The 13,765-nt window shown below is 38.8% G+C and overlaps 1 protein-coding gene across 4 annotated transcripts in view; it reads right to left on the bottom strand.

The window, feature by feature from the left end:
* MTHFD1L (methylenetetrahydrofolate dehydrogenase (NADP+ dependent) 1 like) overlaps nucleotides 1-13,765 on the bottom strand; it is a 143,935-nt gene that overhangs the window by 74,320 nt on the left and 55,850 nt on the right. For all 4 annotated transcript variants that reach the window (XM_021540609.4, XM_085576594.1, XM_085576596.1 and 1 more), the window contains one exon: nucleotides 10,021-10,132. In XM_021540609.4, the coding sequence (XP_021396284.4) occupies nucleotides 10,021-10,132 (112 nt within the window). The remainder of the gene's footprint in view (nucleotides 1-10,020; nucleotides 10,133-13,765) is intronic.

The raw sequence follows: 13,765 nt of genomic DNA, 5'->3' as shown, positions 1-13,765 counted from the left end.
ATTTGCCAGAACACCACTCTTCCCATTAAGAAATCATACTGTCCATACATAACCTAGCATTATTTGCAATCTCATTAACATGTTTAAAAATGGTTTAGAAACAAATTTACATCTCTAGACATGAATTCTTGAACTTTTCTTTAAAGCTAATCCAATTAGATGATAAGATCAGACACATAAACAAACATACTTTCTGTTTCCAAAGAGAAATAACTATTTTTTCTGTAATTATTTTCTGTAAAATGCCCAGCATACAACAATACATATAGTTTGTTGCCCGAAAACTAAAAAAAAAACAAAACAACAATTTAAAGTTAGCATATTTTCAAAGAAATCACAGTGTTTTTCTTTTATATTGTATTACCATGGAGTACTTAATTTGTGAGGAAAAAACAAAACATCTGTAAATAAAAATATTTGGAACCCTTAGCATCTGCACTTTTCTTCCAGGAACATCTAAAGACATAACCTTTTCCCCAAACCACATTATTTTAATTGGGCTCATAGAGAGGGCAGCACAGGATGAAAAGAAAATGTATCAGAGTTCTGATCCTGAATAAGAAAATGTAGCTTTAAACAATAGCTTTTGAAACCCCTGTTAACAGAACTTTCAGTGTGCCTGAGCTTATGGAATACCAGTGGAAAACAGAAAATCAACTCTGCAAAATGTAAATTTGTACTAGGTGTCATTAAAATTTGCCTACTATAATTACCGTAATCAAAAATGGAAATACATATATTTATGGCCTTTTCACATTCCACGTTTGTATTGACTTCTCTGGAGCCTTGACAAATTAAGTCAGCCATTGCAAAAGTGAATTTATAAAGTAAATAACTAAACAAACATTGCATCCTTAGTACGTGTACATTACTAACAATTTTAATTATAAAAGCTTTCAGAAAACAAAGCACTTCAGCCTGCAGATTCAGAAAGAGTCAGAAAATAAAAAGCAAATACTGGTTTCTCCAACATGATGTAAATATCGGAAGAAACGTAATTCTTACACAAGTTGTGCATAAAAAGAACATTAGGATTCAGGATCAAAAGGTCAGTAAACCAAACAAACAAAAATCTAATAAAGAGCTAACATTTTCAACTGACATTAAAAATAAACCATCCACTAAAATTAAAATTCAGCCTTTGAAATGGGAATTGAACTCTTTATGCATACTCTGCCCTGCTGACCCTTGCTAAAGGGTGTAAGTCAATATGAAATACTCACAAATGGAGAGAGGATGATGGATTTTCTGCCAAATAACCCTAAGCAAAAGTAACGCTGTTAGCTGGGGAGCCTGTTTTTTTTTTTTCCTTTGCCAAGTGATGAATTAAGAGAACTTCCTAGCATACATGATGTTTTACTGTTTGCAATTTTTTTAACACCTGGTTCTTTTCTTCTTATAAATAAAAACAATACAACCAGTTGGCAACAAGAGAACAAAAGGAACTGCTTCTTCTGTGTTGGGAATTTTAAAACTAGGTAAGATAGCTAACTTGGGAAGGGAAGGGAAAATGAACAGAAGTTGCATTATCATCAGTTTCTACTCATTAGAATGGTATTTTATTTATCAGGAACTGGGCAGTGCCTTTACTTTCTGAATGAATGACAGATCCTTCCTATCTATTTTTACATCTGGATAACTATCCTGAGACTGAGAATAATGGATAGCCCTTAACAGTTGTACACTCCATTTAGTTTAATGAATATCATTGCCAGAGGAAAGAGTTGTGTTAGTCTCTAATATGTTGCAGAAGAGGTCAGCATACAGGACATTAAAATACCATGTCAGCTTGTAAGTAAATTCCTGATGCATGTTTAAATATTGCCAGCTGCTGTGGCTCTACAAAAGCCCTGTTACCTTAAAGTTCCTGTTACAGCAGTGCTTGTCGTCTCCCTGTTTGCTATGGTGAGACAGTTTTTGCCCTCAAGAAAGTTCATAAACTGAAAGAACACATCAGGAAGAATGGGACTATATGTGCAGGCATAGAGGCTGAAATTACTTGCTTAAGGCCAGAAAGCCAGTCAAGGATGGAGCTGGGAGTAAGATATATGGCTCCTGTCAGGCACTGCAGTGCCACAGCCATGTGACAGAGCAGGAGGTCTCCATCAGAGACCCTGTGCTGCTGGTGGCAAGTGATGGACTTGGCAGCTTTGTCTCCTTGTCTTTCACTGGGCCAGAAGGAAGAGACAGGACAGATTTCCTCATGGCACCAGCTCCTCAGGAGCCAGCCAGCTCTCATTACCAGGCAGCCAGAAGGAAAACTCACACAGCCCTTCCTGTTTCTCCATCATCATTGCAGCACATCTCCCAGGCACACAATCCCATCCCAAACACTCTCACTGCATCTCCATTCTACTCTGAAAACCCATATGAAGGGAAGAAAACATGGATTTCTCAAATAAGCTACACACATCCAGTTCTCTGTTTGTGACCTAGCCAGCTCAGTGGTATGTGACACTTCATTCAGCACACAGCCAACACACATGTGCCCCTTCACAGCTCCTAGTCTGTGAGAAAACCATTTAATTCCTTTTCCACTGAGGCACAGAGCAGCATCCACCCCCCCCGAAACAATAAAAACCCCACTGAAAATAACTGTGATAAGGCCATGCTGCCTCTTAATTATTTTCTATCATGTAATCATTAAAATGCCTTTCTTCATACTGAAATCACTAATTAATTCAAAATTCTCTAAATGTACAAATTAAAATGTCCAGTCTCTCACATGACATCTGGCATGAGAACAGTGGTAACTTCTGGTCACTAGGAGGAAAGGCAGTCCAATAAACAGCTTTGCTATCCTGCAGTGTTAACTTCTAGAGTAGAAGAAAATGTCACTATTAATTACATAAGCTCTAAAAGAGAGGAAAAGAGAGTGAGCTGCTATGCTAGGGAAAAAGTGTCAGAACCTGCAAAAGAAATGTAAACAAATTACAAGGGTCTTCAGTGCCACAAATTAAAACAGAAGCTGATGATGTGAGGTTACTGTAATATATTGAAATTGGAATTAAAAATGAAAATACACAAGAGCTGAATGCATTTCTCTTAATAAAGTGTGAATCAGAGTTTTCAAAATCCTGGAAGAAGAAAAATACAAACCACAATGCTTGTATCAACATCTTAAATAAGTTCCAATTTTTTTTTTTTTTTTTTTTTTTTTTTTTTTTTTTTTTTTTTTTGTGCCTTGTGCCTTGTGCCTGAAAAGTATCAAAACCTATGGAGGGAAGTCTGAGTGACTACAGACTTGATGGTTTTCTAACAGATTTTTAAGAGAATAACTCAAAAAAAAATTGAAATAAGTATGAAACATAACCTTTGTCTACCAAAGGGAGGCCATGCTAGATTAAAAGCTTTCTCCAGGGATGAAAATATGACATCTTAACAATGATGAGGCACAAAAGAACCTGCTACAGCAATACATAGGAGTCTGTTAACCAGGCCAGAAGAACATTACTACATGATTAAAGGGAGAACTGTGGGACAGAAGAGAGGACCAGCCCCAGGGCTACTATTTACTATTTGTTAAACCATGTCTGCAGAAAGACTGAGGAGCACTGATGGAGTTTATTGGCAACAGCAAAGCTTGACATGGGAAAGTTTCTGTGGATTTATGAAGAAGAGAAACAGAATAAAAGCTATTTACAGTAAAGAGTTACTGCCATTGGAGAAAAGTGACAAAAATCTGACCCATGATTTGGGAACTTTATACTTGCAAATATCAGGGAGGAGTCTGGGAACCCAGCAGTATTAAATCAATCACAGTCATATATGGAGAATGTATGCTTGAATAGTTAGAGACAGTATTATTAAAAATTATCACTTGACAAAGAGAGGACTAAGTTGTAACACAGCATTACAAAAAACAGATCAAATGAGTCCAAATTAGCCATGGCAAGAGTTAAAAATCCTAGCTGGTTTCAAACTGGAGCTAAGTCAGTTTATGAAGGAGATCACTTGATATGCTTGTCAGATAAAGCACAGAACTCAGCTAAAAGGCTGATGATTTATAATCACATGTTATTTTATTCCTGTAAATTGCCCCTTGTAATTCCAGATATAAACAGCAGATTTGGGAACAAACATTTACAAATATACTTTATAGCAAGGAAAGAGGACGTTAATTTCCAACATGTTTTTTAGATGTATTTTTTTTTTAAAGGAAGAAGGTAAAATCTCACAAGACAGTCCATAATTTAGGAGGCTTTGTCTTCAAAATAGCACCACCTCTCATGACTGGGAAAAACATAGCTTTTTTATGCCAAGTGTGATATTTGTCAGACATAATTCAATAGTTCATGATCAATACCAACTTTCAGTTTTGAGTTCAGCTTTGCATAATTTATAGGATTTCAAATTAATTCAGCTCTGAAATACAGTGACATATGATACTGAAGTAAATGCTAGAATGCTTCCTTATACACAAAAACATTCAGGACAGCTCTCTTGTACTCAATCTTTCTTCTGAAAAGCTTTATATTACAATGTATGCTAAGGAGCAGAAGAAAAAATTTGTAGAAATCTGCAGTAATAAGGTGGAGTCAGAACTTTCTCAAGGACTCTGAATGCATGAAAACGTAAGAAAATATTTGATTCTCACTTCATATAATAATTAATAAATTATTTCAAGACTGTTTTATTTGCTAAGATTTTAAAAGCATGAAGAAGGAGACAATTTTTTTGTTCCCACTTTAAACAAGCGAAAGCAATGGAATTTACTTTTACCTTAGCAGCTGTGAGGAAAGTAATAAAATGAGCAGCGTGGATGTGAATGGCACCACCACTCACAAGTGAACAGCACAGATTCACGGATCTTCTAGCAGTAATGGTACCTTATTTTGCAGTTTGTGGTACCACTGAGACTTGTATTATTAGACCGTGACTTTAAGAGCCTCACAGCAATACCAGCTAACACAATATCACCTTCCCTCCCCCTGGCCCACTGTCACAGTTGTGCCTAGCACAGCTGCTTGAGCAGCTGCACTATGAATGGGGTCAGAGAAAATACTGTGAAGTTCTGAACATCCTTCTTCTTGTTTGTAATACACACAGATCAGAGTAGGCAAGCAACACCTACACTGATAATGCTCTCAACCACCCTGTACTGTGAAACCTTAACCTTGCTTTAACACTTTAACAAGAACAGCCACATTGTTCAGAGAGCAACATCCTGGAATGCAATCACACTAAATTTTGGGATTTTTTGTGAAAGTAAGAGTGAAGAAGTCAGAGATTAAATAATGCAAACTAGAAAGATGCTGGGCAGATTCTTAAAAATTAAAGCTTTCTGGAGGGTCACTGCATGGAATCCCCTTCTAATGATATCAAGCAAAAAATATTAAAAATAAATCCCTAAAGTTGACATTTAAATGTAATAATATCACATTGCTAGTGGCGCCAAAGGAAGTTTAGCCGAAGTATTTGGGCTTTATTGGAAAAAGAGTACACAAAATAGATTGAAGTCTCTTATGACATTAAAAAAAATATCTACTGAAGATTATTCACTTAGTGTATTAAACACATACAATTTTTATAAGGTGCTTTATAAACTTGTTAAACAATGTCTGCTTTGAGAGTATGTAAAATGGATAGCCTTTGAAATAAAACTTTGTATGTATTGAAGAGATACAACAGCTAGCATCATTAGCTTACTCTAACCAACAGAGTACCAACACAATAAAAAGAGTCAATTACTTGGCTTATAAAAATTTACTGAGTCTACAAATTCTTTCTAATTACATCAAGTGTACCAACTGAAGAAAGAAACAGAAAGTGGACTTTTCTTAAGTCAGCAGCAGTTTGCAAAAATTCCCCTCTTGTCACCTGATAAAACACATCAGGACAAAGCTGCCCAGCACAGCATGCTCTCTGCATCGACGGTGACATGCTTATCAGGAGTAGCAAAGAAAGCAATCGACAACCATAAAGTCCAAACCTGAAAAACAAACTTGGGAAAAACTTGCTTTAGGATTCCAAGGATCTACTCATGCCTTACTTGTCTTCTGATTTGCAATAACCCCTCTCTTCTGCTGAACACAAAGGGATTAAAGAGATGGATAGGGTAATCTGTTGATTTGTATAATGCAATAATTTCCTGACAACTCAGGAAAAGCCACAAAACCTACAGTTTTTCAGAGAGCCACAAAACCTACAGTTCCAGAGACATGGCAGGTTTGATGATGGACACATTTGTTGTGCCTCAGTGTGGGTGCTCCCCATACAGGAGCTGCCTGCAGCCATCCTCGGTGGGCCACTCTTGCTCACAGCAGGGCCAGGGGCAATAGTTTCCCAGAAGGGAAACACTAAGAGGCTGAGAGGACAAAAAAGTGTAAACCAGCCAGTGGCAGCTGCAGCATTGCACTTAAAGTTCAGTAGCAAAACTCATACCAAAAAGGCTGAGTTACTGACACATAGCAACAAGGCTCACGAAAGAGAGAAAGGAAAAGATGAGTTAAAAGGCTTAAGCTATCTAAAACCTAATGAAGGCCTGTGATTCACTTGGATATCTGAAACTGAAGCAGGGAATGTCTTCAGTTAGAGAGTGTTCACAACAGGACTGAATGGTTAAACTTAATTTATATTTTCTTTACAGCAGACTGTCTACATCACTGTTACATGACACTACTCAAAAGGCACAGCACGATGCCATTTCAGCTGAAAAGCTAGCAGAGAAAAAGGCAATGCAGGGTAGAGAGAAAAAGTAAGGTTTAAAAGGTTTAAAAATAAATTTTAAAAAAACACTTTGAAAGGGTTTTTTTTCTTTTTTTTTTTTTTTTTGACTTGGCTGTGGCACATGGTCACACAAGTAATTGGATCTACATAACAGATTGGTTTCTCACTGCTGGTTGTCCCAGCTCACCCTTTCCTGCACCAGCTCTGGTGTTTTTGTGACTCTGGGCTGAACTGCTTCTGTGTTAAGTCAGCAGAAAACTAAGCCAACATAAAAGGCGATAGGTTTCTGCTGGGATATCATGCAAAAACAGTTGAGCACAGGCTGAGAAAGGAGACAGGCTTAGCTGCCCTGGCAATGCAGGCTCAGTCTGGTCAGTTAGTGCATCCACAGTAGCTTTACTGGCATTTGAAAGCTCCAAATGAGGCTTCAATACTACAAATATTTATTTCAGGAAAAACACCATCTTATGTGGCATTATCTCATCTCCCCCCTGTCACACAAAGCTGTTTGCCCAGACACTGTCTGCTGAGGGGGAAGGAAAGGGTTTTTGTTTGTTGTAGTTGTTTTCGATTGAGACCAAGCCTCCAGCAGCTTGTCATGTGGCTCTGTGAACAGGTGTGCTGGTAAAACAGAAGGGTTGCAAACGACTGGAAACAGGCAACTGGAGGAAGAAGGGTGCTTAAACCAGGACAGAGAGTTTAAAAAGTCTGTGTTTGTAAAACTGTGTTGTAAATTTGAGCCATGCTATTCTCCTTAGTACTGTCCACACACTTAACAGGAAATTCTAATCTAAAATAAATACAGTGTAAGTGAAAAAAAAAAAAAGAAAAAATAAGAAATAAACACTAAATATATAAGTCAATAAATAAATGAATGATATATTTTTAATATCATCACCCCATCTCACACTGTGTAAGCTAATGTATGTACATTATGATTTTTATTCTACCATTCAGGAAAGTAATTTAATTGCAGAATATGTCACAGGTTTCTTATGTTCCTGCTTTGGATGCAGCTGAGAGTAATCTCATAGCCTGTGGTCCCTCAAATGTCTCTCCCAGCCACATGGTTCTGCAAGATACCTTACTCTATTCCTAGTACCTTTTTGATTCTTTCCTGAGCTTATGCAACTAACCAACAGGGCAGAGCGGTACTGTAATCGCTCATACAAGATTTAATGAGTGTCAGAACATTCCCAAAAGGAAAACATGGAACAGTGAAAACTTCTACTTTTAGCAGGAGTGAATAAACTTAGCTACTTCCCTAACTGCAGCATAGCTGTCCTGCACCCTGGCTGTTTGAATTAGGTACAGGATCAGCTTTTCCCTTGGAATTCCAATGGCCATAGAAGGCTCAGGCAAACTCCTGTGGGCAGAAATGCAGTGTTAACACCTGCTTTGCCGTGCAGATTCACAAAGCACTGGGCCCTCCATCTGTATGGATGTCACCTCAGTGTGGACTGGTGAGCACTTTGTAGCTGTCATTTTAGGCTTCAGTTGTGTAGGGTAGGACAGGAGAGTATTTATAAACCAGTGGGTGCTGTATGTAGTCTCTGCCCATCTGCTCTGACTAGCTACCAGAAAACATGTAATTTTTTAAACCATAAAGCTTATGGCAATTACAACCATTAGAACAAATATTTATACTTGTGACTACCTGCAAACTTTATTTAAGTAGGCCACTCTAAGAACTATTGCTTTAATAATCTAACAAAGGACTACAAATCATGATGAAGTTCCTGTCTCTGCAGAGCAAAGGCAGTCTTATTCTGAAGCCAGTTTCATGGGGATTTGTGTTCTGTGGAATAGAATCTGAACAAGAGCCTTTAGCTGGCAAGGCACAAAGGTTTTCCTATATTGAAGCTATGCTGCTTTGTCTCCCAGCAGAGAAACTGGAGCCAAAGACAAACAAAGCAGAAAAGAGCGTTAAAGACAAACAGGTGGAAAAGAATGAAAAAAGCACAAGAAATGCAAGAATATGCTCTCTGTGCCTGAGGGACACACTCAATGGAAGGAAATCCAAATCTAAGGCAATACATTTTGGACTCTGAAACCTGGATCAAGACTCAAGACTGTCGCCAACATACTTTCATTCAATTGATACACAACTGACTCCTCACTTGAAAAGATTGCACACTGAAGAAACAAAGTCACTTCACATGGCTTATGAAAAATGTTAGCTACCCTAAATTATTTTGCTCTTCATTCTACAAAGCCATGTAATAACAAACATGGCCCAATGAAATAGGAATTCAACTATCATTAAATAAATGTATTCAGAATGCAAAATGTTCTTCTTTGAATGGATGCTTGATTAATAGAGGCAAATAAACAGACCTTTAAACTGTACAACACTGTAAAAAACAATCCTTTCCTGTATGTAGGTATGACATAAGCATACACATGCATGTTTCTCTACTAGTGTAAGGATTCTAGCATAAGAAACCTCATGTTTCACACTGCTGGATCTTTTCAAGAGCACTGTTTCACAGGTACTCAAACCTGTTCCACAGGTACTCAAACTTCAGCCTTAGGATTAATGTAACCCAACCTGGGTGTTTAGGACTCAGAAGAGAATGGCTGAAGCAGTGCAAAGGCATCACCACTTCAGTGAAGGGGGCTGCAATGCCCCTTTTATTTAATTAATTCTAAGGTTTAAACTCTCACAACCATTTTTATAAAAGCTAGTTCATTGTTCAGCTACAAGTTTATTTTGCCTGCAACTGCCAAGCTCTGTGTGTCCATTGTTGCTTGTAAGGCTGAATTCCTAATATAAAAAGAGTCAGCCCACTCAAATGCTTTCATGGGAACATAAGGGCCTCACGGTGAGGCTTGACAATGCAGCTGGACCAACCAAATGGCTCACAGCCACCAAAATGAGGCAGTATTAATCTTTTTTCTACCACCTTGTCTCTGCTAGTCCTCTGCACTGGCTCAGGGACATCTAACATCTGATTTGGCTGAGTTTATTGTACTGGTACAGAAATAATTCATCAGGAAGAAAGAATTGTTTCTGTTGGTTTATCAAGTGAGACCAGATGAATACTAACAGAATGAACAACAGGACACCTCTTTCAATGCCTGCTCATTTGACTGGTTCAGCTGCCCTGAGGAGTGAACAGGTCACTTGTGAGTCAAACATGGTGAGAGGACCACAGTGACAGGACTTGAGAAAAAAGGCAGGGTAAGTGAAGAAGTGATTTTGGCTTATTACACATTCACATTAAGATTATTTTATACTAATATTAATAACAAGGTAGTATTCTTACCTTTAATTGCTAATTTTTCCATTCATTTGCATCATTGCCAATTTACTAACATCATAATACAATAAACTGAATATTTACTTACCTACAAATCCTTTCTCTCCAACTAATTTAAGAGCAATTTTATCTGCCAAAACAGAAGAATTTCCATGTGCAATGTTAGCAAAAGGTCCAGCGTGAACAAATACTGGTGTTCCCTGGATGATAAAAAAAATATGTGTAAGTAACTCAAGGTATAGATGTCATGGTTTAACCCCAGCCAGTAACTAAGCCCCACACAGCTGATTACTCACCCATCTATCAGTGGGATGGGGGAGCAAAACAGAAGGGTTAAAGTCAGAATACTCATGGCTTGAGGTAAGGCCAATTTAATAGGTAAAGAAAAGACTGCACACACAGGACCAAAGCAAAACAAGGAATTCATTCCTGCTTCCCATGGGCAGGCAGGTGTTCAGCCCAGGAAAGCAGGGCTCCATCATGTGTAATTGTTACTTGGGAAGACAAATGCCATCACTCCAAATGTCCCCCCCCTTCCTCCTTCTTCTCACAGCTTTGCATACTCAGCACGATGCCATATGGCTGGGAATACCCTGTGGGCCAGCTGGGGTCAGCTGTGTCCGACTGTGTCCCCTCCCAACATCTTCTCTACCCCTGCTTGCTGGTGGGGTGATAGACAGAAAAGGCCTTGACTTGTGAAAGCCCTGCTCTGCAATTACAAAAACATTCCTGTGTTACTAACACTGTATCCAGCACAAATCCAAAACACAGCCCTGTACTAGCTGATGTGAAGATAATTAGCCCTATCCCAGGCCAAACCAGCACATTATGTAAGAAAATAATTTTTCAGACTTATCAAAGTCACATATAAATCAAAGCACATATAGGAAGGAAGTGCTATTAGACAATTTAAAGGAGTATCTCAGGTTCTTGAGACCTCATTTGCCTGCTTCATTCCTAGAAAGTAATAAACAGTAGTGCAAACTTAGACAACTTCCTAACCCCACCTTATACTAGTTCATGTTTCATATTTCCACAGCTCTAATACTGTGGTGTGCTACTCTGGCACACGTCCTGTAACAAGCATTAACTGCAGCACTGCAGATACACAAGTAGGAGCCCAGCTCCAGCCCTTCTCCAGCCCTGTGTGCTCCTGTTTTCCTCACTGGATGCAGCAGCCATTCCTGCACTGGCACAGGAGCCAGCAGAAGCTATGAGGGACCAGAGTCAAGGGTTAAGGAGCTGGAGAGGGAGATGGCAAGGGACGTGCTGGGGTGCAGTGGGGATACTGATACAATGGAAAACACATTCACTGCTGCTGGAAGCCCAGGTGCAGAGCTGAATTCTCCTACAATTTACATGAATTCACCATACACTTGTATTTACACAGGGAAAATCGACTCTGGAGACAAACATTGGAGGCAAGGAGTAAGCAAATTAGCTACGTATAGGGAATTTGTGAGGTAGGAAGCAGTTCTCAGCTTCCCACTTATATTTTTGGCAGGGACACAAAGGAAAGGAGAAATTAGAAAATAAGCATCCTCAGAAAGGATTAGGATTGAGTTTACATTTACTGCTATTTTTTCTCTAAAACAGAATACACAATCAGACAGAAGAATGTTACTTCAACAGTCCTATACAAAATACTTAGATAAACAAATGCCCGTTGTTGTGTTTATACATCTTAAAGTGCCCAGCTGGTTAAAGAAAAGGTAGGCAGACAATTTCATATTATTTCCATTGATGCTCTTCTCACATTCTGTATTAGGAGATACTGCCAGCCCTTAAAAATTTCAGGCAGCCTACCAGGCAACCTCCTTCAAGTTTTGACCAGAAACACCAGTTAATGAGGACAGTGTTCTGTGGATTAGCTGCAGGGCACTTCTAATAGTCCCCCAGACCATGGCTTAGAAACTATTAACCATAAAATACAAGTTGGTTCTTCCTCTTCCCTTCCCTCAGCCACCAATGTCTAAGGAAATAACCTGCATAAGAAAATCTCTATCTCATTACTGTAATGTAAGTGGTGTTTTACAGAAGATATGAACATTTTAGTAATGATGACTAGAAATAATATCCAAAAATGATTTATCAACAAACAGCATCTCTTCTTACTGCTTCCTTTAGGAGTAATAGCATATAATTAATTGTTTTGCTCAGAGGAAAGACAAGTAACTTTTTAGGCCCTGCCACGTGCACACACATGGATGGGGGCTATTCTCCAGGAACAACACAATTAAGCTACAACTCAGATAACTCTGCCTCATACATGTTAGAGTAGAAACAGGAGCCAAAAAAGAGGAATGAAGGAGAAATCATGCCCTGTAACAAGAGAAGTGGTTTAGATCACTATAATCATAACATAGTGGTTACCTAGGGTTAGCTTTTTTCCTTCTTTTCTATCTGCTAATGGACACATACTGAAAAATCAACTGTGATTTTACACAGGTACACAAAATCTTAACAGGAACTACATGTACCTTCAAAACTTACTTGAGCATCAGACTAATAGGTGCTATGCAAAATATGTTATCCCTTCCCCAAAGAGCTTGTAACATACAAAATCAAATGCAAACAACTTTCACCAAACTAAGCTGAAGATTTACTTCTACTTTAATCAAGAATTTGGCATTCCAATAGGTAGGACCACAAATTTTCAGCTACCAGACTCATATCCATAATGTTTATTCCAATCTGTCTTCGATCACTCAGTAAGACTAATTTTACTCTTCCAACCCCTAACTTCTTGTGGCAAGCAATCACAGGGCTTGTCTTACTAAAGCCCAGAGCACACAGTGGGCAGATGTGATGCACGGACCCACAGCTGCTGCTAGTGACTGGGAAGCCCAGCACACACAGCAGCAGCTATGCAAAGAGAGGTGCCAGAAAGTCTCCTCCTACATTCCCTGTGCTACTGTGCTTCCAAGAGTTTGTCCACACAACATGGATAGGAAGGGAATGTAGACTGCAGGATCCAAAATCCAGAATATTGGAAGTCAAGAGGCTCCCATGACTAATTAGAAATCCAAACATACTACTAAATCACTGGCACAGACAGATGCTCCCCTGGAGCTCTGAAATCCACCAGAAGGAAAGGAAGAGCAATTGGAATGGCTTTTTTACAAGACCAATCCTGGAAGAAAAGTATAGTGTAGGTACTGAAGAGAGTGAACTCCAGCAGGACCTTGGGAGCCTCAGGCACACCTTGGAACAGGGACAACAATATCTTCTCAGACCAGCTTTAGTGACTGTGCCAGTCCATCTGTCACACTTATTTTTGTTACACTCTTAACAAACTATATGGAGAACCAAACAGTGGCACAGGGATGCATTCTGCTGACTATTTTCAGTACAGAAAATATTATTATCCAAGTTTCAGTAAAAGAAAATAAACCCAGAATGTCAATAAATATCTGAAGCTATCTGGCCGCTAGAAGGATGTTTATAATACTTATTACCATCCTTCTCTCATCTTTACTATGAGTGGCACTTCAAAAGTAACACAACAAACCACCCCAGAGCAGCCAGCCTGCAACTACAAAGGGCTGTCCCATAGAGCAGCTGCTCTGTTACGCATGGTATAAATAAATGCTAAACATTAAGGGATCAGTCGACAAGAGAACAAATCTGTCATGAGAAACATAGATAAACACTATGAAATCATTATGTACATTCCAAACAAAGTAATCTCAATTCTACAGCACTGGATATAAGTAAGCTCCACTGAAGTCTGTGGTTATTGTAGATGGAGTGCCCTGTGTCTCCCATTTTCAAAGTTTTACTGTCATTCCTGCATATAAAACACTGTCAATCACTAACACATTCAGGCAGAA

This window comes from Lonchura striata, chromosome 3 (assembly GCF_050655825.1).
Source record: "Lonchura striata isolate lonStrDom1 chromosome 3, ASM5065582v1, whole genome shotgun sequence".
Classification (NCBI taxonomy): domain Eukaryota; kingdom Metazoa; phylum Chordata; class Aves; order Passeriformes; family Estrildidae; genus Lonchura; species Lonchura striata.
This window is presented reverse-complemented; position numbering and strand designations above follow the sequence as displayed.